The 23,141-nt window shown below is 46.5% G+C and overlaps 1 protein-coding gene across 1 annotated transcript; it reads left to right on the top strand.

Annotated features, from left to right (window-relative positions):
• Positions 1–18,678: 18,678 nt before the first annotated feature.
• Positions 18,679–19,614, top strand: LOC311513483 (olfactory receptor 51G2-like; the record flags this gene model as incomplete). The annotated part of the gene is made up of 1 exon (XM_084615357.1): positions 18,679–19,614. The coding sequence occupies one exon, from the start codon at positions 18,679–18,681 to the stop codon at positions 19,612–19,614; it is 936 nt and encodes a 311-aa protein (XP_084471483.1).
• Positions 19,615–23,141: the final 3,527 nt, after the last annotated feature.

Genomic DNA, 23,141 nt, shown 5'->3' with positions numbered 1-23,141 from the left:
GCTTTTTCCCTCTGGGAGGCTGTGACTAGTGGTGAGACAAGTGACCAGCCAGCCTTCCCAAACCAAAACACTGTTCAATTTGAACGGTAGGAAGAAAGCGTAACATGGGAGAATAAGATGATTTTCAAAGAACTGTCTGTACACTGTCTGGACTCCAAGCCCTGAAACTCTAATGGGGATCCAGGCAGGCCGAGGGCCTTCAGACTTCTCCAGCAGTCTCTGTGAGAATCAGTCTGAAGAGCTTCTCAGCAACAGCTGCCCCACTTCTGGACAGACTGTGAGATGACTTTCCTTGTGCTGTTACTTTCCTTCCTCCTTTTTTTCCAGCAGCCTCTTATTAAACTAAGAGCAGACATATCGGATTAACCTAATATAGACATGACATAAACATCCCAATAGTTAACCCAAAAGAGCAGTACAGCAAACATTCCCAGAACTGTGTTTAACGTACACATTCATTATGGCAGCTCAGCTCCTTGTCTGTCCCGATACCATTCCCTGGTGGTATGTATTTTATGAATACAGGACAGAGACAGTCAGAGTGAGAAAGTCCAGAAGACTACTTTCATGTGTGAAACGAAGTTCCATTTCAATGAATTCTCATGCAATTGACTCTGAAATCTATTTCTTGTTAACCATGCTGGGGTTACGCTGTACTAGAGAGTGAGAGCTCAGGGGATGAATATTTTTCATACTGATCCCAAGGCCTGTTACCACTCCGGAGACAGGCTACAGACTGACAGAACAGAACCTGAGGAGAGCCAGTCAGTTATTAACCCAGGGACAGAGGAGCTACTAGACTTCTGTTTGCTGACAAGGGACTGAATGAGGGCTGAAATGCGCAATCTGTTCAGGTTCTGAAGAAATCCAGATGAGAGATGCTACATTTTAAGTCCCATTCCAACCTGAGAAATCACCTCTGAAAGAAGATCAGAGGGAAAGAATGGGTTGTCATGTGTGTGCTAAAGTACAGCTGTATAAATATTATGTGAAAACTTTTCATTGTAAGACAAATTTTATCAATCCAACTGTCATGACATGTGTGTATATTGAAAGCCAGTAGCAGAGTTGTTGGAATCTCTACAGGAAGGAGCAATGGAAACTTTACAGCTTAATGTCTTTTGCTTCAGAACATATTTCAGAAGTGCTCCACATACGTTTGCAATGGGTTTGTGTTATTAACTCTTGTTGTTCACTGAACAGTTGCATGATACTGTCTCTTGGTAACTGACCAGAAGCTGTTTCTAACACTTACATTCAAGGTCATGAACACAATGCCTCTGCAATACCTGTGGAATACCTTCCAAAAAGTCCTGTGAGAACAGAACTGCTGGTCTGTGTTTCAGCAAAGAGTGCATCTGAGATCCAGGAAAGGGGAATGCAATAGTGATTGTATGTAATTTTTGCCCGTCACCTATTACAAGAGTATGTCTGAAGTAACTTCCGCACTCAATGAGATATTAATGAAAACCTAGTGTTTGCACTATTCAGCCATGTGTGAAGCCAACCCCCCCCCCCCCCCGAAGCTAAAGTAACTGTCTGTGTTTGCCAGGTATATATAGACCCTTGCATGGGGAGAGGATGCAGGTCCTGTGAGGAGGTAGAGAAGCCTGCAGGATGATCAAACTTTCTAAATTTTGTCAATGCTGACCAGGGAAAGCACTTCCGCTTCTCTTGAAGGGATCCTTGGGGAGTCAGACTGTATCACCGGGAGCAGTTGGTAAGGGAAAGTTAATACAGCTCTGTTCTGATTGAATTTACACATGTAAATATCGAGTGATGCCGCTGACGTCAATGGTGCTGAATTCAGAACCTGGACCTGAGAATTTATCCAATATCCTGGAAAGAGGCAGTGACATAATTTGGACTCTCAGGAGTGGATGCAATAAAAAATGTATATAATGAGGCAATGAAACATGTTTCTAAATAGCTTCTATGCAGGACAGACGAATACAATGACCGTTTTCACCGTGCACTTGCCATGTGTTTACATACGTCATGATACAATAGGGCACACTCAGACATGGAGGACAAAAAACTGCATGTGTGGTAAAGTCATAATTGTAAAATCACACAGTGCTAAAGTAGGCTGTGGAACTCTCAGCCACAAGATATCAATGGGGCCAAGAACTCAGAGAGATTCAAAGAGGGATGGGATATTCATATGGCTAAGCAGAAAATTCAATTACAGTAATGAGAGTTTTTAAAAGGGTCTTGTAAGGGCTTTAAACCTTCCTGATTTATACCACAAAATATGTCTCTAATTAGTGGGTGTCAGGGGAAAACAGTCCCTGGGAGCAAGTTATGTCATAGCTGACTATTGCAGAGCTTCTTGGAGCTTCCTCTGAAGCATCTGGAACTGGCCCCTGGATATTCAGCTATATTGACTACAGGTCTGATACCATCTGGCAATGCCTATCTTCTTCTTGGTGGTGAAAATCCAAGAAAATATTTTTGCTGATCTTCTTCAGCTCCTGGGAGTCTCTAGTCTTCCATTGAGATCAGAAAGATGTCTCATTAAATATCATCTAGTCTCCTGTTCTTTTTCTTTTCAGGAAGGAAAGCTCAAAACTCCTCAGACCAGCCTGGTATATTATGTCATCTGTCAATGACACTAAATTCAACTTTGCAGTGTTCCTTCTCACAGGGATACTTGGGCAGGAAGATGTCTATCTCTGGATCTCTATCTCCTTCTGCTTCATATATGTTATTTCAATAGTAGGAAATTCAGTCATTCTATTAATTATAAAAACTGATCCAAGCCTCCATGAGCCCATGTACATTTTCCTTTCCATGTTGGCCAACACAGACTTTGGTTTATCACTATCCACTATGCCAACGATACTGGGCATATAATTGTTTAACTCTAGGGAGATCAGCCTGGATGCCTGTTTTGCCCAGGTCTTCTTCATCCACTCACTTTCATTAACCGAATCCTCCATGCTGTGGCTGATGGCCTTTGACCATTTTGTTGCGATCTGTAACCCACTGAGATATGTTTCCATCTTAACTCCACTGAGAATAGCCAAAATGGGACTGGTGTTTGTGCTAAGATGAATGGCCCTAATATCCCCACTCCCCTTTCTCCTGAAACAGTTCCGATACTGTCAAGACAATGTCCTCTCCCATTCCTACTACCTGCACCAGGAGGTCATGAAGATGGCTTGTTCGAACATCACAGTCAACAGCATCTATGGCTTGTCTGTTAAACTCTTAACCATTGGGTTGGATTTGTTGCTTATCTTTCTCTCTTATGTGATGATCATTAAAACAGTGCTGAGCGTCGCGTCCCCCATGGAGTGCCTTAGGGCCCTGAACACCTGTTCCTCCCACCTCTGTGCTGTCCTGCTGTTCTTCATACCAGAAATTGGCTTGTCTGTGATACACAGATTCGGCTATAGCTCTTCTCACTTGCTTCAGATTCTCCTGGGCTATGTCTACCTCCTGAGGTCCCTTCCAACCCTGATAGTCTATGATTCTGTGGCACCTCTCTAACAGTCACCGAGCCCACTGAGGTGACGGTCAGTGCCACGCGGCTGGGCCCTGAGTCACCAGGGTACCCCTCACTGATGCAGGGCAGCCGACCTCCTTCCCAGGTAGGGGCCCTGCTGCTGATTCTCCATCCATCAATGCCGTGGCTGCAACACCCACTATGGAGGAAGAGCCTGGCATCACCGAGGGCTTCCTTCCCATTCCCCTGACAGCTGAGCCCGACCGAGAGGTGCCACCCCCATGGTAGCTCAGCTGCTGGGGCCCATGATCCTGATTCCATCCTTCTCCCTTTTTCAGCTCCCGATCCCTGCCCCGCCCTCACCCCTGCTAACCCCATCTCCCTCCCCTCCACCTCCCTTGGTGCTGCCACCCCTGGGGTTGTCTCATTCCCCTTGCCAGTGGATGACCCCCAAGGAGCAACCTTCATGTTCCTCTGTCCCAACCCCATAGGGGCTGCTATTTTCCCTCCACTTCCCCCTACTGAGCCGAGGTCTGAGGTGGGCTGCATGGTGCCAGCACATTGGGCACCATGCTGGGGGTCCGCCCCCTTCCTGACCATCTCGGTTGGCTATGACAGGGGCAACGCCAGAGGATGGCCAGAGGTCCGTGACCCTGCCCCCCAATAGGCTGTGAAAGGACCTGCAAGAGTTTCTCTAGGATGCCCGTGGGTCCCCAAATAATGTGCAGCTCACTCTCCAACTCTGGGGGGACTTTTATCAAATCCTCCGGGCTGTGAGGGCCATTTTGGGGGAGGGTAAAGGGATCAAGAGTCTGGCTGTTTCGGCCTATCCATGGCTTCCGTGACTCCCTGCTTGCTTACAGGGTCAGCCATGGATTATTGCATGGCCCAACTGCATCCCTGCCAATGAGGATCTTCCCCCAGCCCTCCCTATGGCACCCATCACCTTCGCTACACTAAACACCCGGGGCTGTAGGATGGGTCTTCACAGGTGCCAGGTGCTCTCCTTCCTGTGGGAGGGGGTGTTCCTCTGTGGTCTTCCTGCAGGAGACCCACATGGAGTGGGGGGACGGGGTCTATTTTAGCCAAGTCACAGCTCGTACAGCTGAAGTGGATACCCTGCTCTCCCCGGACCTATGGCCCGAGGTGCTGGGGGTTGCTGAGGCTGTGCCGAGCTGCCTGATGCACCTCCGGGTCTGCATGGAGGGTCTGGTGGTCAATCTCATCAATGTCTATGCCCCAAAATTGGTCCCTGTGCAGCTGAGCTTTTTTCAACAGGCATTCTCATTCCTTGGCTCCTTAGATCCTTGTGAGTGCCTGGTCCTGGGAGGGTACTTTACCACCACCCTCAGTGAGCAGGACTGCTCAGAGACCGAGCAGTGCCCAGCCTCCGCGGACATCCTCTGGGAGATTGTCAACTCTCACTCCCTGGTGGACGTCTGGTGCAACCACCACCCGGACGATGCGTTGAAGTTCACCTTTGTCCGGATGGAGGCCCATTGGTTGCACCACTCCTGGTTGGACCACATTTACTTATCACGCTGTCACCTTGCACTGGCCCACTCCTCCAGCATCCAGCCGGCCCCATTCTCAGATCACCATCTGGCAACCTGACAGACTCTCTCAGTGCAAAGAGGTAGGGGCTGGCCTATTGGCATTTTGATAACAGCTTGCTGGAGGATGTGGGATCCTACCCCTGTTGTGCAAGTAAGCCATGTTCACCTTGCTTCCAAAGAAGGGGGATCCCTGCGACCTTCAGAATTGGCATCCCATCTCACTCCTCTTGCTGGGATCCATGATGGCCAACATGATCCACTCCAACCAGACCTACACTGTCCCAGGCACTACCATCTTTGATAATCTGTATTTGGTCTGAGATCTCTTGGAGCTCGGGTGTAGCGATGCTCTGTCGTTTGCCCTTCTGTCCCTGGATCAAGAGAAGGCATTCAACAAGGTGGACCACGGGTATCTCCTGGGCACTTTTTGGGCATTTGGCTTCGGACCCCAGTTTGTGGGTGTCATAAATATAAAGGGAAGGGTAAACCCCTTTGAAATCCCTCCTGGCCAGGGGAAAGCTCCTCTCACCTGTAAAGGGTTAAGAAGCTAAAGGTAACCTCGCTGGCACCTGACCAAGATGACCAATGAGGAGACAAGATACTTTCAAAAGCTCGGAGGAGGGAGAGAAACAAAGGGTCTGTGGGTCTGTCTATATGCTGGTTTCTGCCGGGGATAGACCAGGAATGGAGTCTTAGAACTTTTAGTAAGTAATCTAGCTAGGTATGTGTTAGATTATGATTTCTTTAAATGGCTGAGAAAAGAATTGTGCTGAATAGAATAACTATTTCTGTCTGTGTATCTTTTTTGTAACTTAAGGTTTTGCCTAGAGGGGTTCTCTATGTTTTTCAATCTAATTACCCTGTAAGATATCTACCATCCTGATTTTACAGGGGGGATTTCTTTATTTCTATTTACTTCTATTTTTATTAAAAGTTTTCTTGTAAGAAAACTGAATGCTTTTTCATTGTTCTCAGATCCAAGGGTTTGGGTCTGTGGTCACCTATGCAAATTGGTGAGGATTTTTATCCAACATTTTCCAGGAAAGGGGGGGGTGCAAGTGTTGGGAGGATTGTTCATTATTCTTAAGATCCAAGGGTCTGGGTCTGTAGTCATCTAGGCAAATTGGTGAGGCTTTTTACCAAACCTTGTCCAGGAAGTGGGGTGCAAGGTTTTGGGAAGTATTTTTGGGGGAAAGACGCGTCCAAACCGCTCTTCCCCAGTAACCAGTATTAGTTTGGTGGTGGTAGCGGCCAATCCAAGGACAAAGGGTGGAATATTTTGTGCCTTGGGGAAGTTTTGACCTAAGCTGGTAAAGATAAGCTTAGCAGGTTTTTCATGCAGGTCCCCACATCTGTAGCCTAGAGTTCAGAGTCGGGGAGGAACCTTGACAGTGGGCTTTCTCCAGGTGCTGTATGCCTCTGCAGTGTGTCTGGTCAGGCTCAACTGGACCCTGACTGAACCAGTCAGCTTTGGGAGAGCAGTATGTCAGGGGTGTCCACTATCAGGCCAGCTGTATGCTCTGGCAATCAAGCCCTTCCTCTGTCTCCTCTGCAGGAGGTTGATGGGGTTGGCGCTCTGGGAGATGGAGCTGTGACTTGTCCTGTTGGAATACGCCGATGACAGGCTCCTCGTGGTCCAGGACCCGGGTGACCGGTGTGGGTGGAGGCCTGCCAGGCCATCTACTCAGTGGCCTCCTCCATCTGGGTCAACTGGGTCAAAAGCTCTGGTCTGGTGGTCAGGGACAGGTGGCAGGCGAGCTCCCTCCCACCCGTGCTTCAAGCCATCCGGTGGATCTCGGGTCCACTGCTCTATCTTGGCATTTACCTTTCTGCCATGCATCCATCTCTGCCAGAGAACTGGCTGGGGTTGGAGGGCAGGGTGCCTGAGTGGCTGCAGAGGTGGACGGGACTACTCTGGTGCCTCTCCCTGCTAGGGAGAGCACTGGTGCTCAATCAGCTAGTCCTGTCCCTGCTCTGACACTGGCTCAACACCCTGATCCTAGCCCCGGGTTTCCTGGATGGTCTCCAGAGGATGGTTCTGGAGTTCTTTTGTTGAGGACCGCACAGGGTCTATGCAGGGGTCCTCCACCTACCCCTAGAGGAGGGAGGACAGGGCCTGAAAAGCCTGTGCATTCAGGTCCACATCTTCTGCCTCCTGGCCCTGCAGAGGCTCCTTTTTGGTGCAGGTAGTCTGGCATGGAGAGCACCCTGTGCCTCCTCTGAGGGCTTTGAAACAACCGGCATCTCCTTTATATCCATCTGAGAGGTCCTCTGTGAGACCTCTCTGGGCTGCTGGTCTTCTACCAGGACCTTCTCCAGATCTGGAAACTGGTCTCAGAGACCAGGGCTGTGGCAGCCACTGAGGGGGCAGATCTCCTTGCAGAGCCCCTGCTACAAAACCCCCAGCTCCATGTGCATGTGGTGGAGTCTCCCTCGGTGCAACAGAGGCTTGTCCCGGCAGAAGTCATTAGACTTGGAGACCTCCTGGACTATGACCAGGGAGACTGTCTGGATCCCCTGATGCTCGATCAGTGCATGGGGCTCTCCAGACCTTGTACTCCCCGGCGCATACTTCAGGAGGTGAGGCCCACTTTACCGCCCACTGCTCGGGCCTACCTCAACCAGGTCCTGAGGGAGGGTGCCCCCCACCCAGCCTACACCCCAGACCCTCCGGACCTTCTCATCAGGCTCCTGCCCTGTGGCCTCACCCGGCCATCCCACCCCTTCACCATGGGCCAGCTGCAACCTGGACTGCACTGAGGAAACATCTGTACACGCTTGTGCTCTACACCCTTCATGTCGTCACTCTCGTGTCCCATCCTGGCATGAAGTGGGGGAACCTCTTTCCACCTCTGGAGGGTGAGGAACGCTGGTGGGCCAGTCTTTACTCCACCCTGGTCCTGAGGCCCACCAGAGATGTAAGTTGGTGGATCCTTCACAGAGCTGTGATCACGGGAGTTTTCTTGGCATGGTTCACCCCTGTCCCGGACACCTGTCCCTTTGGAGGCATCAGGGAGACCCTGGAACACCTGGAGTGCACCAGGTTGCATCCCCTATTCCATCTCCTCTTAGACATCCTTTGACATTTTTGGCTGCACTTTTCCCCTCACCTCCTTCATAGAATCATAGAATATCAGGGTTGGAAGGCACCTCAGGAGATCATCTAGTCCAACCCCCTGCTCAAAGCAGGACCAATCCCCAATAAAATCATCCCAGCCAGGGCTTTGTCAAGCCTGACCTTAAAAACTTCTAAGGAAGGAGATTCCACCACCTCCCTAGGTAATTCATTCCAGTGTTTCACCATCCTCCTAGTGAAGAAGTTTTTCCTAATATCCAACCTAAACCTCCCCCACTGCATCTTGAGACCATTACTCCTTGTCCTGTCCTCTTCTACCACTGAGAATAGTCTAGAAGAATCCTCTCTGGAACCACCTCTCAGGTAGTTGAAAGCAGCTATCAAATCCCCCCTCATTCTTCTCTTCTGCAGACTAAACAATCCCAGTTCCCTCAGCCTCTCCTCATAACTCATGTGTTCCAGATCCCTAATCATTTTTGTTGCCCTTCGCTGGACTCTTTCCAATTTATCCACATCCTTCTTGTAGTGTGGGGCCCAAAACTGGACACAGTACTCCAGATGAGGCCTCACCAATGTCGAATAGAGGGGGACGATCACGTCCCTCGATCTGCTCGCTATGCCCCTACTTATACATCCCAAAATGCCATTGGCCTTCTTGGCAACAAGGGCACACTGCTGACTCATATCCAGCTTCTCGTCCACTGTCACCCCTAGGTCCTTTTCCGCAGAACTGCTGCCTAGCCATTCGGTCCCGTTTGTGTAGCTGTGCGTTGGGTTCTTCCGTCCTAAGTGCAGGACCCTGCACTTATCCTTATTGAACCTCATCAGATTTCTTTTGGCCCAATCCTACAATCTGTCTAGGTCCCTCTGTATCCTATCCCTGCCCTCCAGTGTATCTACCACTCCTCCCAGTTTAGTATCATCCACAAATTTGCTGAGAGTGCAATCCACACCATCCTCCAGATCATTTATGAAGATATTGAACAAAACCGGCGCCAGGACCGATCCCTGGGGCACTCCACTTGACACCGGCTGCCAACTAGACATGGAGCCATTGATCACTACCCGTTGAGCCCGACAATCTAGCCAACTTTCTACCCACCTTATAGTGCATTCATCCAGCCCATACTTCCTTAACTTGCTGACAAGAATACTGTGGAAGACCGTGTCAAAAGCTTTGCTAAAGTCAAGAAACAATACATCCACTGCTTTCCCTTCATCCACAGAACCAATAATCTCATCATAAAAGGTGATTAGATTAGTCAGGCATGACCTTCCCTTGGTGAATCCATGCTGACTGTTCCTGATCACTTTCGTCTCATGTAAGTGCTTCAGGATTGATTCTTTGAGGACCTGCTCCATGATTTTTCTGGGGACTGAGGTGAGGCTGACTGGCCTGTAGTTCCCAGGATCCTCCTTCTTCCCTTTTTTAAAGATTGCACTACATTGGCCTTTTTCCAGTCATCTGGGACTTCCCCCATTCACCATGAGTTTTCAAAGATAATGGCCAATGGCTCTGCAATCACAGCCGCCAATTCCTTTAGCACTCTCGGATGCAACTCGTCCGGCCCCATGGACTTGTGCACGTCCAGCTTTTCTTAATAGTCCCTAACCACCTCTTTCTCCACAGAGGGCTGGCCATCTACTCCCCATGTTGTGATGCCCAGCGCAGCAGTCTGGGAGCTGTCCTTGTTATATACATACTCCTCATCCGTGGCCCCACAAAGTTGTGGGACCTCCTTGTCAGCCTCCTCCTTGCACTGGCCAAAATGGACAACTAAAAGACCAGAGAGAGGAGGTTGGCTGACGGGGTTTCCTGAGACTGCAAGGCCTATTTCCGATCTTCAGTCCACTCATGCATCTGGGCAGAGTTCCTCTGGGTGGCATCCGCTGGCTCCCTTCGCTAGACACCTTCGAGGAGCAGTGGGTTCTGTCCAGGATTCTCTGTTCAGTTTCCCTGTCATGTTCCCTTCGCTTAGCTCTGTGACCTCACTCCTGTCCCTATTTTATCTTTAGTTGTCCCCCGTAATTATTTGGAAAACTGAACCTGTGGATCCTCCCTTTAGGCTGGGGGAGGTCCTTTATCAATGAGCGGGCTTCCACTCGCCCACTTCCAGGATCTCAGTAGGACCACTTTTCTGTAGCCATCTGTCCTGACCTTGTCACATGTTCTGTACCAATGGTCCAGTCATGGGTATTATCTCACCAAGTTTCTGTAATGCCAGCTATGTTATCAATGTTTTTATTTACTAAGACTATGAGTTCTTCCTGCTTATTCCCCATACTTCTCGCATTAGTATATAGGCATCTAAGATACTGATTTGATTCCCCCCCCATGTTCTGTCTTGTCTCTCTTTTATCCCTGCTATTACAGCCCATGCTCCCCACAAATTCTGTCCCTTCTCCTAGATCTCTGTGTTTTTGACTTATCTGTGGGCTTTGGTCACCTGAACCTAGTTTAAATCCCCTCTCATTAGGTTATCCAGTCCATATCCAAATATGCTCTTCCCCTGCCTCAATAAGTGGACCCCATCTCTGCTCAGGAGTCTTTCTTCCTGGAACAGCATCCCATGGTCAAGGAAGTATAGTGTCATGTGATCTGGTAATATGCCTTTGCATGCCCTGCTGAGTCATAGCAGCCATTATCCATAGGCTGTCCAGAGTATTCTCAGGAAGGCTCACCCAGTGGGGGATAAGCTTCTCCTAAGGTCTATTGTTTCCATTAATGGCCCATTACCCTGAAAAGGCCGTTCACAACCAGCTGTCTAGACTGGAAGCATTTAGTGTTAGCCATTATCTTCCTCATCATCATCACCTTCCCCATCATCACCAGTGGCCATCATTCTGGCATCTCCCACGGACTACATCTCCTTCTCCCACTGCCCCTAGGATGGGATGCCACTTTTATAATATGTTACGCTGAGGCCATTATGTTTGATGCATCTTCAATAGGGGATTTTTCCCCTTTTCCTTATTTGTATTTCTTTATCTTACTACTGTTGGAGTGTCTTTTTCCTGTAGGTTACTATACTAATGATCTCAATTTATTATCATATATGTCAATTCATTACCATGGCCCTTTTTTGGTTAGGTATCTGTCATAAATATAAAGGGAAGGGTAACCACCTTTCTGTATACAGTGGATAACAGCCCTCCTGGCCAGAGGCAAAATCTTTTCACCTGTAAAGAGCTAAAAAGCTAAGGTAACCTCGCTGGTACCTGACCCAAAATGACCAATGAGGGGACAAGATACTTTCAGATCTGGATGGGGGGAAAAGGCTTTTGTCTGTCTGTATGTATACCTTTGCCAGGAACAGATCAAGGATGCAAGCCCTCCAACTCCTGTAAAGTTAGTAAGTAATCTAACTAGAAAATGCATTAGGTTTTCTTTGGTTTGGCTTGTAAATTCACTGTGCTGGAGGGAATGTGTATTCCTGTTTTTGTGACTTTTTGTAATTTAAGGTTTTGCCTAGAGTGGTTCTCTATGTTTTGAATCTGACTGCCTGTGAGATTATTTTCCATTCTAATTTTATAGAGTGTTTCTTTTATCTTTGTTTTGTTCTTTTAACAAATTTCTGTTTTTAAGGATCTGATTGGGTTTTTAGGGTCCTAAGAAACCCAAGCTGGTCTGTGCTCAACTTGTTTATTCTCAAGCCTCCCCAGAAAAGGGGGTGTAAGGGTTTGGGGGGATTGCAGCATACCCTAGTCCAAGGGCAAAGATTTTGTGCCTTGGGGAAATTTTTAACCTAAACTGGTAGAAATTAGCTTAGGGGGTCTTTCATATGAGTCCCCACATCTGTACCCCTGAGTTCAGAGTGGGGAAGGAACCCTGACAGTATCACATTTGTTATTTCTGTCCTAACTGGTTATTTCATGTTTTTCCAAGTTGTGGTGTACCTGTTAAGTTTAAAATGGTATGGACTTGGGAAAGCCCCTAGGCCAACCTGCTCTAATACATCATTTGTGGACTTCATGCTTTAGCTCATCACCACCTATCTAGGTGAAAGGTCCCAAACATATGTGAGCCACCTTTGCTATCTGGGTGAAAGGTCCCAGACGTATGTATGCTAACTTTGCCTTAGCTCAACATACAGGATGTGGCCTGTAAGTCCCTTGTGTTACATCCAAATTACTTGAATATAAACCTATTATAACCTATTATAATAAAACAAACAATTAAAATTATAAGGCAAAAAGAAATCCATAAGAAAAGATATATAGACAAGCACGTAGGTTAGCCCTATAGGCCACACTAGTGGGTGTCACCCAGACATTACTACATTTGAATACAGCTACATAGTCAATATTCTTGACTTCTGATACAAAAATGATACATGCACAAAAATAGGATTATCGTATTCTGCAAATCATAACATTTTTATAGATACCTCACAAGAAACATTTTATACAAGATGCATTATAACTATATGATAATCATGTAACGATACAATTATCATGAATATTGGGGGCAGACTTAGAACTGCCTCCCCACCTGCCCTGGAATCTGGATGGCACATATAAAATGGTCCGGTTCTTCGGAAAGAGACTTGCTTTTCCCATGGGGTGGATTGGGTTCTCAGGCGAGGAGGTGTGGCATGGCTGGGGAGGCTCTGGCTAGCCCAAGGGCTTCTCCAACCAGAGGGTGTATAGGGAAACTCAGGGCTCCAGCCGTAGATGATGAAGAGGCTCTGGGTTCTCCAGGATGTGGGAGCTCGGTGCTCCAGCAATGGGCCATGTTGGGAAACATTAGGAAAGGGATAGATAAGACAGAAAATATCACATTGCCTCTATATAAATCCATGGTATGTCCACATCTTGAATACTGTATGCAGATGTGGTTGCCCCCTCTAAAAAGATCTATTGGAATAGGAAAAGGTCAGCACAAATAATGGAATACCATGGTTGGAAGGGACCTCAGGAGGTCATCTAGTCCAACCCCCTGCTCAAAGCAGGACCAATCCCCAATTTTTGCCCCAGATACCAAATGGCCCCCTCAAGGATTGAACTCACAACTCTGGGTTTAGCAGACCAATGCTCAAACCACTGAGCTATCCCCCCCCCCCCATGATTAGGGGTATGCAACAGCTCCCACATGAGAAAGATTGGGACTTCACTTTTTAGGGGTGAGTTTTCATAGCAAACAGATAATTTTTCTCTGAAAGGTCAGGTGCCATGATGCTGCCCAGCTGCAGCTGCCTGGATCTCCAAGAGAAATTGAAGGCTTTTCATCTGCCTCTGCCTCATAACATAAATGAAGTTTGCACTGACAGAGTCTATAGCTGCATTCTAGGTATGCAAAGGTCAAAATCTCCTGACCAGTCTATGGCTGGGGTATATTGCCCATCAGCTCTCTGTGCACCCCCTAAATCCTGTGCAATGACCCTTAAGGAGATCCAGTGAGTGGTGGCTATTGTGACAGACCCTGGTAGCTCATCTTTGGTGAGCCTATGCTACGAGGGAGCTGGGGAGCTTCCAGGAGCATTTGAGGAGGCACAGAGATTGTGGGTGTGTAGGTCTTGCTCACAGTGGATCACTGAGTTCTGTGTATAACTTCAGGGACCCCTGGATCCTGGGACCCTGTGTTATGCCTCAGGGAGAAGGGAAGGTACGACCCCTCCTGGAATGATTTGAGGCAAATTTCCATGTAGGGAGCATGGTAGAATCTCCCTAGCCTGGCCTTCACCCTATGTTTGTAATGCAGGAAAGGGGGCTGCTGGGGAGAAATCTGGTCCTATATTATTATTATTATTATTATTATTACAGTGAGATCACATTTGTGACAGCATCATCGTTACCACTCGGCTGCACCCCAGGTAGCCATGCGACTAATCAGGATGAAACGAATAGTGATGACAAGCCCAGATTCCAGGAATAGAGCCTGCAGCAGGGCTTGTGTTACAGTCCACTTGGGCAGCATCACTGAGCATCCCCTGTGATTTGGCCCCCTGCAGTTTGCCATCAGTTGTGTGAGACGTTAATGCTGGAGCACACGAGGCCAAGCAGCTGAGGTTCCCTGGTGGCCAAGTGGCCCCCCAGGGGCTGTGCGAACATGCTTCATAAAGGCAGTTGCCTTCTTATCAGAACAGATACTGCCTGCTGCCTGTGCTACCTCTCTGATGACACCTTGTCCTTTAGGGTGAAGACCTCTGGTGCCAGCAGCTCCACGCTGAGCAGAAATTGGGTACGTTGGCAGGTTTCACAATCTTTACAATGCGAAGTGAAGGGGAAAGGCTGAAAGCTGTTTAAATTTAAAGATGTTCTGTGCCACTGCAGCGAACTCAGCTGGGCTGTCAGAGTGATTCAGTAACGGGGCTGGAGGGCAGGCAGTGCTAGATAGCTTGGGAAACCCCCCCTCCCCTGCATGTGCCCAAGGTGCTCAGTGCTTTATTCAAGCTACACAAAAACCTGAGCTTGGGGTGTTAAAACCCTGATGCCTTGAATCAGGATTTCTGAAGGGGTTCCAGTTACAGAGGTGTCAAGTCAAGGTTCTTTCCCCACTCTGAACTCTAGGGTAGAGATGTGGGGACCTGCATGAAAGACCACCTACGCTTATTCTTACCAGCTTAGGTTAAAAACTTCCCCAAGGTACAAACTTTGCCTTGTCTTTGAACCCTATGCTGCCACCACCAAGCGGTTTAAATAAAGAACAGGGAGAGAGCCCACTTGGAGACATCTTCCCCCAAAATATCCCCCCAAGCCCAACAGCCCCTTTCCTGGGGAAGGCTTGATAAGAATCCTCCCCAATTGGTACAGGTGAACACAGATCCAAAGCCTTGGGTCTTAAGAACAATGAAAAATCAATCAGGTTCTTAACAGAAGAATTTTAATTAAAGAAAAGGTAAAAGAATCACCTCTGTAAAATCAGAATGGTAAATACCTTACACGGTAATTAGATTCAAAACATAGAGAATGCCTCTAGGCAAAACCTTAAGTTACAAAAAGACACAAAAAACAGGAATATCCATTCCATCCAGCACAGCTTATTTTACAAGCCATTAAACAAAAGGAAAGCTAACGCATTTCTAGCTTGATTGCTTATTAACTTAACAGGAGTTGGAAGACTGCATTCCTGATCTGTTCCTGGCAAAAGCATCACACAGACAGACAAACGAAAGCCTTTTTCCCCTTCCAGATTTGAAAGTATCTTGTCCCTCATTGGTCATTTTCGGTCACGTGCCAGCGAGGTTACTTTAGCTTCTTAACCTTTTACCGGTGAAATGATTTTGCCTCTGGCCAGGAGGGTTTTTATAGCATTGTATGCAGAAAGGGGGTTACCCTTCCCTTTATTTTTATGACATGCCATGTGCTCTGGGCCCGATTCTGCCAGAGGCTGTGTGAGAGGAGAATCCGCGAAACAACAATAACTAGTTCCCAAATCATCTCAGTTTTATTTCATCCTGGAAATTTAATCAGCAAATGCATTTTCAGAGGTCTTATTCTCTGACTCGATTGTGAAAGCAGGAATTCAGAACTGCATTGCTCTGTGTTAACAGGTCCCATAGGCCATATTTCTGTTTTCTGACTGGCTAGGGCTCCAGCCTTTCTACCCTGTAGAGGCCCCTTAGTTCTACAGGGCTACCGGCATCTCAGCCCCGTCTCTGCTATCCAAGTGCCAGATGTTAGGTCTTGTAGCCTGCCCTCTCATGGGGTGGAATCCTGCGATCCTCCCACCCTCAGACTGTGCCCTGGACTACAACACACTGCAGGCTGACTGTGCTTGCCAAGTAGGTCCGAGTGGGTTTGGCACCTGTGGCTCTTCCCTCTGGAAGGCTGTGAGTAGTGGTGAGATGTTTGACCGCCAGAGTTTTTGAACCAAAATACTGTTTAATCTGAACATTAGGAATAAAGTGTAACTTGGGAGAATGATAGTTTTCAAACAACAGTCTTACCCCAAGCCCTCCCACAGTGATGGGATCCAAGGCAGTCTGAGTCTGATAGGCTCTTCCCACATTGTAGCTCTGGTGTGATCCCTCAACCTCTCTGAATTCTTGACTGAGAGATGGCTTTTCTTGATCTGCTGTTTCCCATCCTGCTTGTTTTCCTGCCGCCTGCCATTAAACTAAGATGATCCATATTGGTTTAATCAATATAGCCATCATATAAACATCCTAATAGCTAACCCAATATAAATATACAGCAAACATCCCCAGAACTGGGTTTTTGTCAAGGTTCCTCCCCCAGTCTGAACTCTAGGGTACAGATGTGGGGACCTGCATGAAAACCTCCTAAGCTTACTTTTACCACCTTAGGTTAAAACTTCCCTAAGGTACAAATTAATTTTATCCTTTGTCCTTGGAATATCCACTGCCACCACCAAACTCTAACTGGGTTTACTGGGAAACGTAATTTGGACACGTCTTTCTCCCCAAAATCCTCCCAACCCTTGCACCCCACTTCCTGGGAAAGGTTTGGTAAAAATCCTCACCAATTTGCATAGGTGACCACAGATCCAAACCCTTGGATCTGAGAACAATGAAAAAGCATTCAGTTTTCTTACAAGAAGACTTTTAATAGAAATAGAAGTAAATAGATGTAAAGGAATCACCCCTGTAAAATCAGGATGGTAGATACCTTACAGGGTAATTAGATTCAAAACATAGAGAATCCCTCTAGGCAAAACCTTAAGTTACAAAAAAGACACACAGACAGAAATAGTCATTCTATTCAGCACAATTCTTTTCTCAGTCATTTAAATAAATCATAATCTAACACATGCCTAGCTAGATTACTTACTAAAAGTTCTAAAACTCCATTCCTGGTCTATCCCTGGCAAAGCAGCATACCGACAGACAGACAGAGACCCTTTGTTTCTCTCCCTCCTCCCAGCTTTTGAAAGTATCTTGTCTCCTCATTGGTCATTTTGGTCAGGTGCCAGCGAGGTTACCTTTAGTTTCTTAACCCTTTACAGGTGAGATGATTTTTCCTCTGGCCAGGAGGGATTTTAAAGGGGTTTACCCTTCCCTTTGTATTTATGACAGTTTTACATATACATTCATTATGGCAGTTCAGCTCCATGTCTGTCACAATGCCGGTCATGGGTGCTACATATTTTATGAATACAGGACATAGATAGTCAAAGAGCAAGTGAGAGAGAACAACGGACTACTTTCATGTGGAAAATGAAGTTCCATTTCCATGTATACTCATGCATTTGACTTTCAAATCCACTTCCTGCAAACTCTCATCATGCCTGAATAACAGCTGCTGGGGTTACTATGTACTAGAAAGTGAGATCTCAGGGAATGTATATTTTACATTCGGATCCCAATGCCTGTTACCACCCTGGATAGAGGCTACAGACTGACAGAACATCACCTGTGGAGAACCAGTCAGCTATTAATCCAGGGACAGAGGAGCTACTAGACTTCTGTTTGCTGACAAGCGACTAATTGAGGGCTGAGACACTGATCTTTACAGGTTCTGAAGAAATCCAGATGACAGACGCTACATTTTAAATCCCACTCTAACCTGAAAAATCACCTCTGAAAAAAGATCAGAGGGAAAAGAATGGGTTGACATGTGCGTGCTAAAGTAAATATTATGCCAAATCTTTTTATTGTAAGACAAATATTACAAACCAAACTTTCAGGACATGCATGTATATCGAAAGTCAGCAGCAGAGTTGTTGGACTCTCTACAGGAAGAAACAGCGGTAACTTTATTTCTTAATGGGTTTTTCTTTAGAAAGTATTTCAGAAATACTCCAAATACTGTTTACAATGGGTTTGTGCTTACAACGGGTTTGTGCTATTAACTCTTTGTTCAGTGAACAGTTCCATAAATCCGTCTTCTGGTCATTGCCAAGAAGCTGTTTCTAAAGCTTATACTCTGGGTCATGAATGCAATCCCCCTGCAACTCTCTGGAGTGGAGAAAATAAAAAAGATATCTTTTTTTTTAATAAAAAAGATATGCATTTATAAATAGCTTCAATGCAGGGGGGATAAATACAATGACCGTTTTCACCATGCACAGCCCATGTGTTAAAACATGTCATGATACAATGGACCACACTCAGAAGTGGAGGGCCAGAAAAGGTGTCTCTGGGATGGTCACAACTGTAAAATTACACAGTGTTCAAGTAGCCTATGGAACTACCAGCCCCGACCTATCAATGGTGCCAAGACCTTAGCAAGATTTAAAGGGGGACTGGAAATTTATATGGCTAACCATAAAATCAAATTACAGTTGGGAGGATTTTTTTAAAAATAGTCTTGGAGGGGCTCTAAACCTTTCTGATTTACACCACAAAATATGGCCAATGAGTGGCTGTCATGGGGGCATTTTCCCTGGGAGCAGGTTATCTCATAGGTGCATGTTGGAGGACTTTTTCCACCTTCCTTTGATGAATCTGGAACTGGCCACTGGATACTGTGCTAGATGGACTGCAGGTCTGATCCAGTCTGGCAGTACCTATCTTTCTTTCAGGGGTGTAAATCCAAGACAATGTTTTTCCTCATCTTCATTGAGCTCCTGGGAGTCTCTAGACCTCCATTGAGAACAGAAAGATGTCTCATTAAATATCATTAAATATCATCCTTTCTTTTTTCCTTTCAGGAAGGAAAGTTCAAAACTCCTCTGACCTGCCCAGTCCATTATGTCAGCTGTCAATGACACCAAATCAAATTCTGCAGTGTTCCTTCTCACCGGAATACCTGGGCAGGAAGACGTCCATCTCTGGATCTCTATCCCCTTTTGCTTAATGTATGCCATTTCAATAGTAGGAAATTCAGTCATTCTGTTCATTATAAAAACAGATCCAAACCTCCATGAACCCATGTACATTTTCCTTTCCATGTTGGCAATCACAGACCTTGGCTTATTGATAGCCACCATACCGACGATACTGGGCATATTCTTGTTTAATTCTAGGGACATCAACCTTGATGCGTGTTTTGCCCAGCTCTTCTTCATCCACTCCCTTCAGTGTATGGAATCCTCTGTGCTTTTGTTGATGTCATTTGACCGCTTCATTGCAATCTGTAACCCACTGAGATATACTTCCATCTTAACTCTGCAGAGAGTAGCGAAGATGGGACTGGTCTTTGTGCTAAGATCAGTGACCGTAATATTCCCACTCCCCTTTCTCCTTAAACGATACCAATACTGTGGAGCCAATGTCCTCTCCCATTCCTATTGTCTGCACCAGGACGTCATGAAAATGGCTTGTTCGGATATCACAGTGAACAACATCTATGGCTTGTCTGTTGCAATCTCAACTATGGGTTTGGACTCGCTGCTCATCTTCCTCTCTTATGTGATGATCATCAAAACAGTGCTGAGTGTTGCATCCCCCATGGAGTGCCTTACGGCCCTGAACACCTGTGTCTCCCACCTCTGTGCTGTCCTGCTCTTCTATATACCAGAGATCGGTCTGGCTCTGATACACAGATTCGGGAATAGTTCTTCTCATTTGCTTCAGATTCTCCTGGGCTATGTCTACCGGCTTGTTCCTCCCCTGATTCATCCAATCGTGTACAGTGTGAAAAGTAAACATCTTCGTGCGAGAATAATCAGAGTGTTCATCAAATGAAGGGTCAGTTAATCACCTGGCTCCCTCACTGGTGATACGGGAGATGAAAAACATGGGCCACAGCCACCCATTCCATCCTGAATTCTCTTCCCCCGAGGCCCCTCCCTTTGTCCTATCTCTTCCCCCAAGTTCCCACCCCCTGCTTCTGCTTTTTATCTGAGCCTCTGTCCCCGCTCCAGGCTGGAAGCCAGAGCCAGGCCTTGGTAAGAGCTTTCCAAGCAACCAGTGCCACTGTGGGGAGTCCCAGACCCTCCATCTCCCCTGGACAGGTAACTTGAAGGCCCGAGAGAAACCACCAGCCTGTGTTCCTGCCCCCAGGATATATAATCCAGGTAAGGTGGAGAGTCTGGGGCTCGCCACAGAGGCCTGGGATCACTGGGTAGCTCTTACCACAGCCCAGCTCTGGCCTGGCCTGGGGACAGAGTTTGGGGAAGTGAAGGAGCACAGAGTAGGGCTTAGTGGGAAATGATGGGTCAAGGGGGGCTAACCAAAAGAATGTAAGTTGGGGCAGTTCTCTCTATATATATCAAGACCAAAGCATGTCTAATTTAGCTTGTTGTGAAATCTGAGATAGATGAGTGTAGACGTGTGACATCTGCCTTTTATTTTAAAACCATTTTTTCATGGATCCGTTGTCTCTGGCATGTTGTGCACATTTCATTGTAAGTACCAACCACAGTCACAGTTTTGCTTTTGCTATTATCCCAATGAATTATAGGCTCATTCATGTACCAAAAAACCCCTCAAATGAAAAACAAAGAAACTGAAACTGATTCAATTGAAGCCTTGCCCCTGCATATATCAGTATATATATTTATGTGGTGGGGGGAGCATGAAGTTTGACAGACACAAAGAAGGGGGTATGTTCAAATAAATTAGATAACAACTGATCCAATCTGACATTCTGTATAGCACAAGCTGCAGAATTTAACCCAGTTGCCCCCGTATTGAGCTCAGTGACTTGTGCTTGACTATCGCATAACTTGTGCTCATCTAAAGTGTATCTTCCAGGAAGGCATCCAGTCTTGGTCTGGAGGTATCAGGAGAATCCACCACTTCCCTTGGCTCTTTTTTCCACTGGTTAAATACCCTCACTGTTAAAAATGTTTTCCTCATTTCCAAATTTAATTTGTCTGGCTTCAGTTTTCACCCATTGATTCTTGTTATACCTTTCGCTGCTAGATTAAAGAGCCCATTTGTGGCTGATATTTTATCCCTGTGAAAGTGCTTGTATACTGTCTTTAAGTCACGTCCCAGTCTTCCCTACTTCTACTCTCTATGCCCCTGTTTATACAGCCGAAGGTAAATTGGAAATGACAAAGGAGAAAGACATCCTGGGAGCTCATGTGGAATTGTTTGTCTGCTATGACCCTCTTATGGGCCCTGGCCAATGGATTTGTCCCTCAGTAGATTCAGGAGAAAGCATAACTCAGTGTAATCATCTGGAAAAGGAAATGATCTTGGGTTCCTGTTTAATGATGTCATCGGAGGTTAATTCTCTGAGTTTCTGGTCATCTCAGTATGCTTAACCGGCAGCTTCACCCTGCTCAGCCATTATTCCCAGAGAGAAAGGATGGATCAGGGGTTAAAGTGTTATCCTGGGTCTCAGAAGAACTGGCTTCAGTTCCAGGCTCTTCCACAGATTCCTTCTGTGACCTTGGGCAATACAATTAGTCCCTCTATGCCTTAGCAATGTGTGTTTTATAATAGAGCTCTGTGTAAAGGTATACATCTTGGAAGAAGGGATGCTGGCCATCCTTACCTGATGAGGGACCCAATGCTGGGAAACAGTGACACTGAAAAAGACTTGAGGGTCATAGTGGATAATGAGCGGAACATGACCTCTGAGTGCAACACGATGGCTGAAAAAGCTTGTGCAATCTGGGATATACAACCAGGGGACTGTCAAGTAGAAGTAAAGAGGTTATTTTACCTCTGTGTTTGGCACTGGTGCCACCCTTGTTCATAGAATCATAGAATCATAGAATATCAGGATTGGAAGGGACCTCAGGAGGTCATCTAGTCCAACCCCCTGCTCAAAACAGGACCAATCCCCAACTAAATCATCCCAGCCAGGGCTTTGTCAAGACTGATCTTAAAAACCTCAAAGGAAAGAGATTCCACCACCTCCCTAGGTAACCCATTCCAGTGCTTCACCACCCTCCTAGTGAAAAAGATTTTCCTATAATCCAACCTAAACCTCCCCCACTGCAACTTGAGACAATTACTCCTCATTCTGTCATCTGCTACCACTGAGAACAGTCTAGAGCCGTCCTCTTTGGAACCACCTTTCAGGTAGTTGAAAGCAGCTATCAAATCCCCCCTCATTCTTCTCTTCCACAGATTAAACAATACCAGTTCCCTCATCCTCTCCTCATAAGTCATGTGTTCCAGTCCCCTAATCTTATTTGTTGCCCTCCACTGGACACTTTCCAATTTTTTCACATCCTTCTTGTAGTGTGGGACCCAAAACTGGACACAGTACTCTAGATGAAGCCTCATCAATGTTGAATAGAGGGGAATGATCAGGTCCCTCGATCTGCTGGCAATGCCCCTACATATACATCCCAAAATGCCATTGGCCTTCTTGGCAACAAGGGCACACTGTTGACTCATATCCAGCTTCTCATCCACTGTAACCCCTAGATCTGTTTCTGCAGAACTGCTGCTGAGCCAGTCAGTGTGTAGCGGTGCATGGGATTCTTCCGTCCTAAGTGCAGGACTCTGCACTTGTTCTTGTTGAACCTCATCAGATTTCTTTTGGCCCAAACCTCTAATTTGTCTAGGTCCCTCTGTATCCTATCCCTACCCTCAAGCGTATCTACCACTCTTCCCATCTGCAAACTTGCGAAGGTGCAATCCATGCCATCTTCCAGATCGTTAATGAAGATATTGAACAAAACCAGACTCAGGACAACCCTTAGGGCACTCCGTGTGATACCAGCTGCCAACTAAATATGGAGCCATTGATGACTACCCGTTAAGCCAGACAATCTAGCCAGCTTTCTATCCACCTTATAGTCCATTCATTCAACCCATACTTCTTTAACTTGCTGGCAAGAATACTGTGGGAGACCATGTCAAAAGCTTTGCTAACGTCAAGCAACAACATGTCCACTGTTTTCCCCTCATCCACAGAGCCAGTTATCTCATTATAGAAGACAATTAGATTAGTCAGGCATGACTTGCCCTTGGTGAATCTATGCTGACTTTTCCTGATCACTTTCCTCTCCTCTAAGTGCTTCAGAATTGATTTCTTGAGGATGTGCTCCATGATTTTCCCAGGGACTGAGGTGAGGCTGACTGGCCTGTAGTTCCCAGGATTCTCCTTCTTCCCTTTTTTTAAAGATGGGCACTACAATAGCTTTTTTCCAGCTGGAATATTGTTTCCAGTTCTGGTGTCTACAGTTCAGGAAGGAAGTTGATTCTTTGGAAAGCGGTCAGAGAAGAGACACAAGAATTATTAAAGTATTAGAAAACTTGCCTTATAGTGACAAACTCAATGAGCGCAATATATTTAGCTTAAT

The sequence above is a fragment of the Lepidochelys olivacea genome (genome assembly GCF_965140295.1).
Source record: "Lepidochelys olivacea isolate rLepOli2 genome assembly, chromosome: 1".
Lineage (NCBI taxonomy): Eukaryota > Metazoa > Chordata > Testudines > Cheloniidae > Lepidochelys > Lepidochelys olivacea.
Note: the sequence above shows the minus strand (reverse complement) of the source record. Positions and strands in the feature narration are given on the sequence as shown.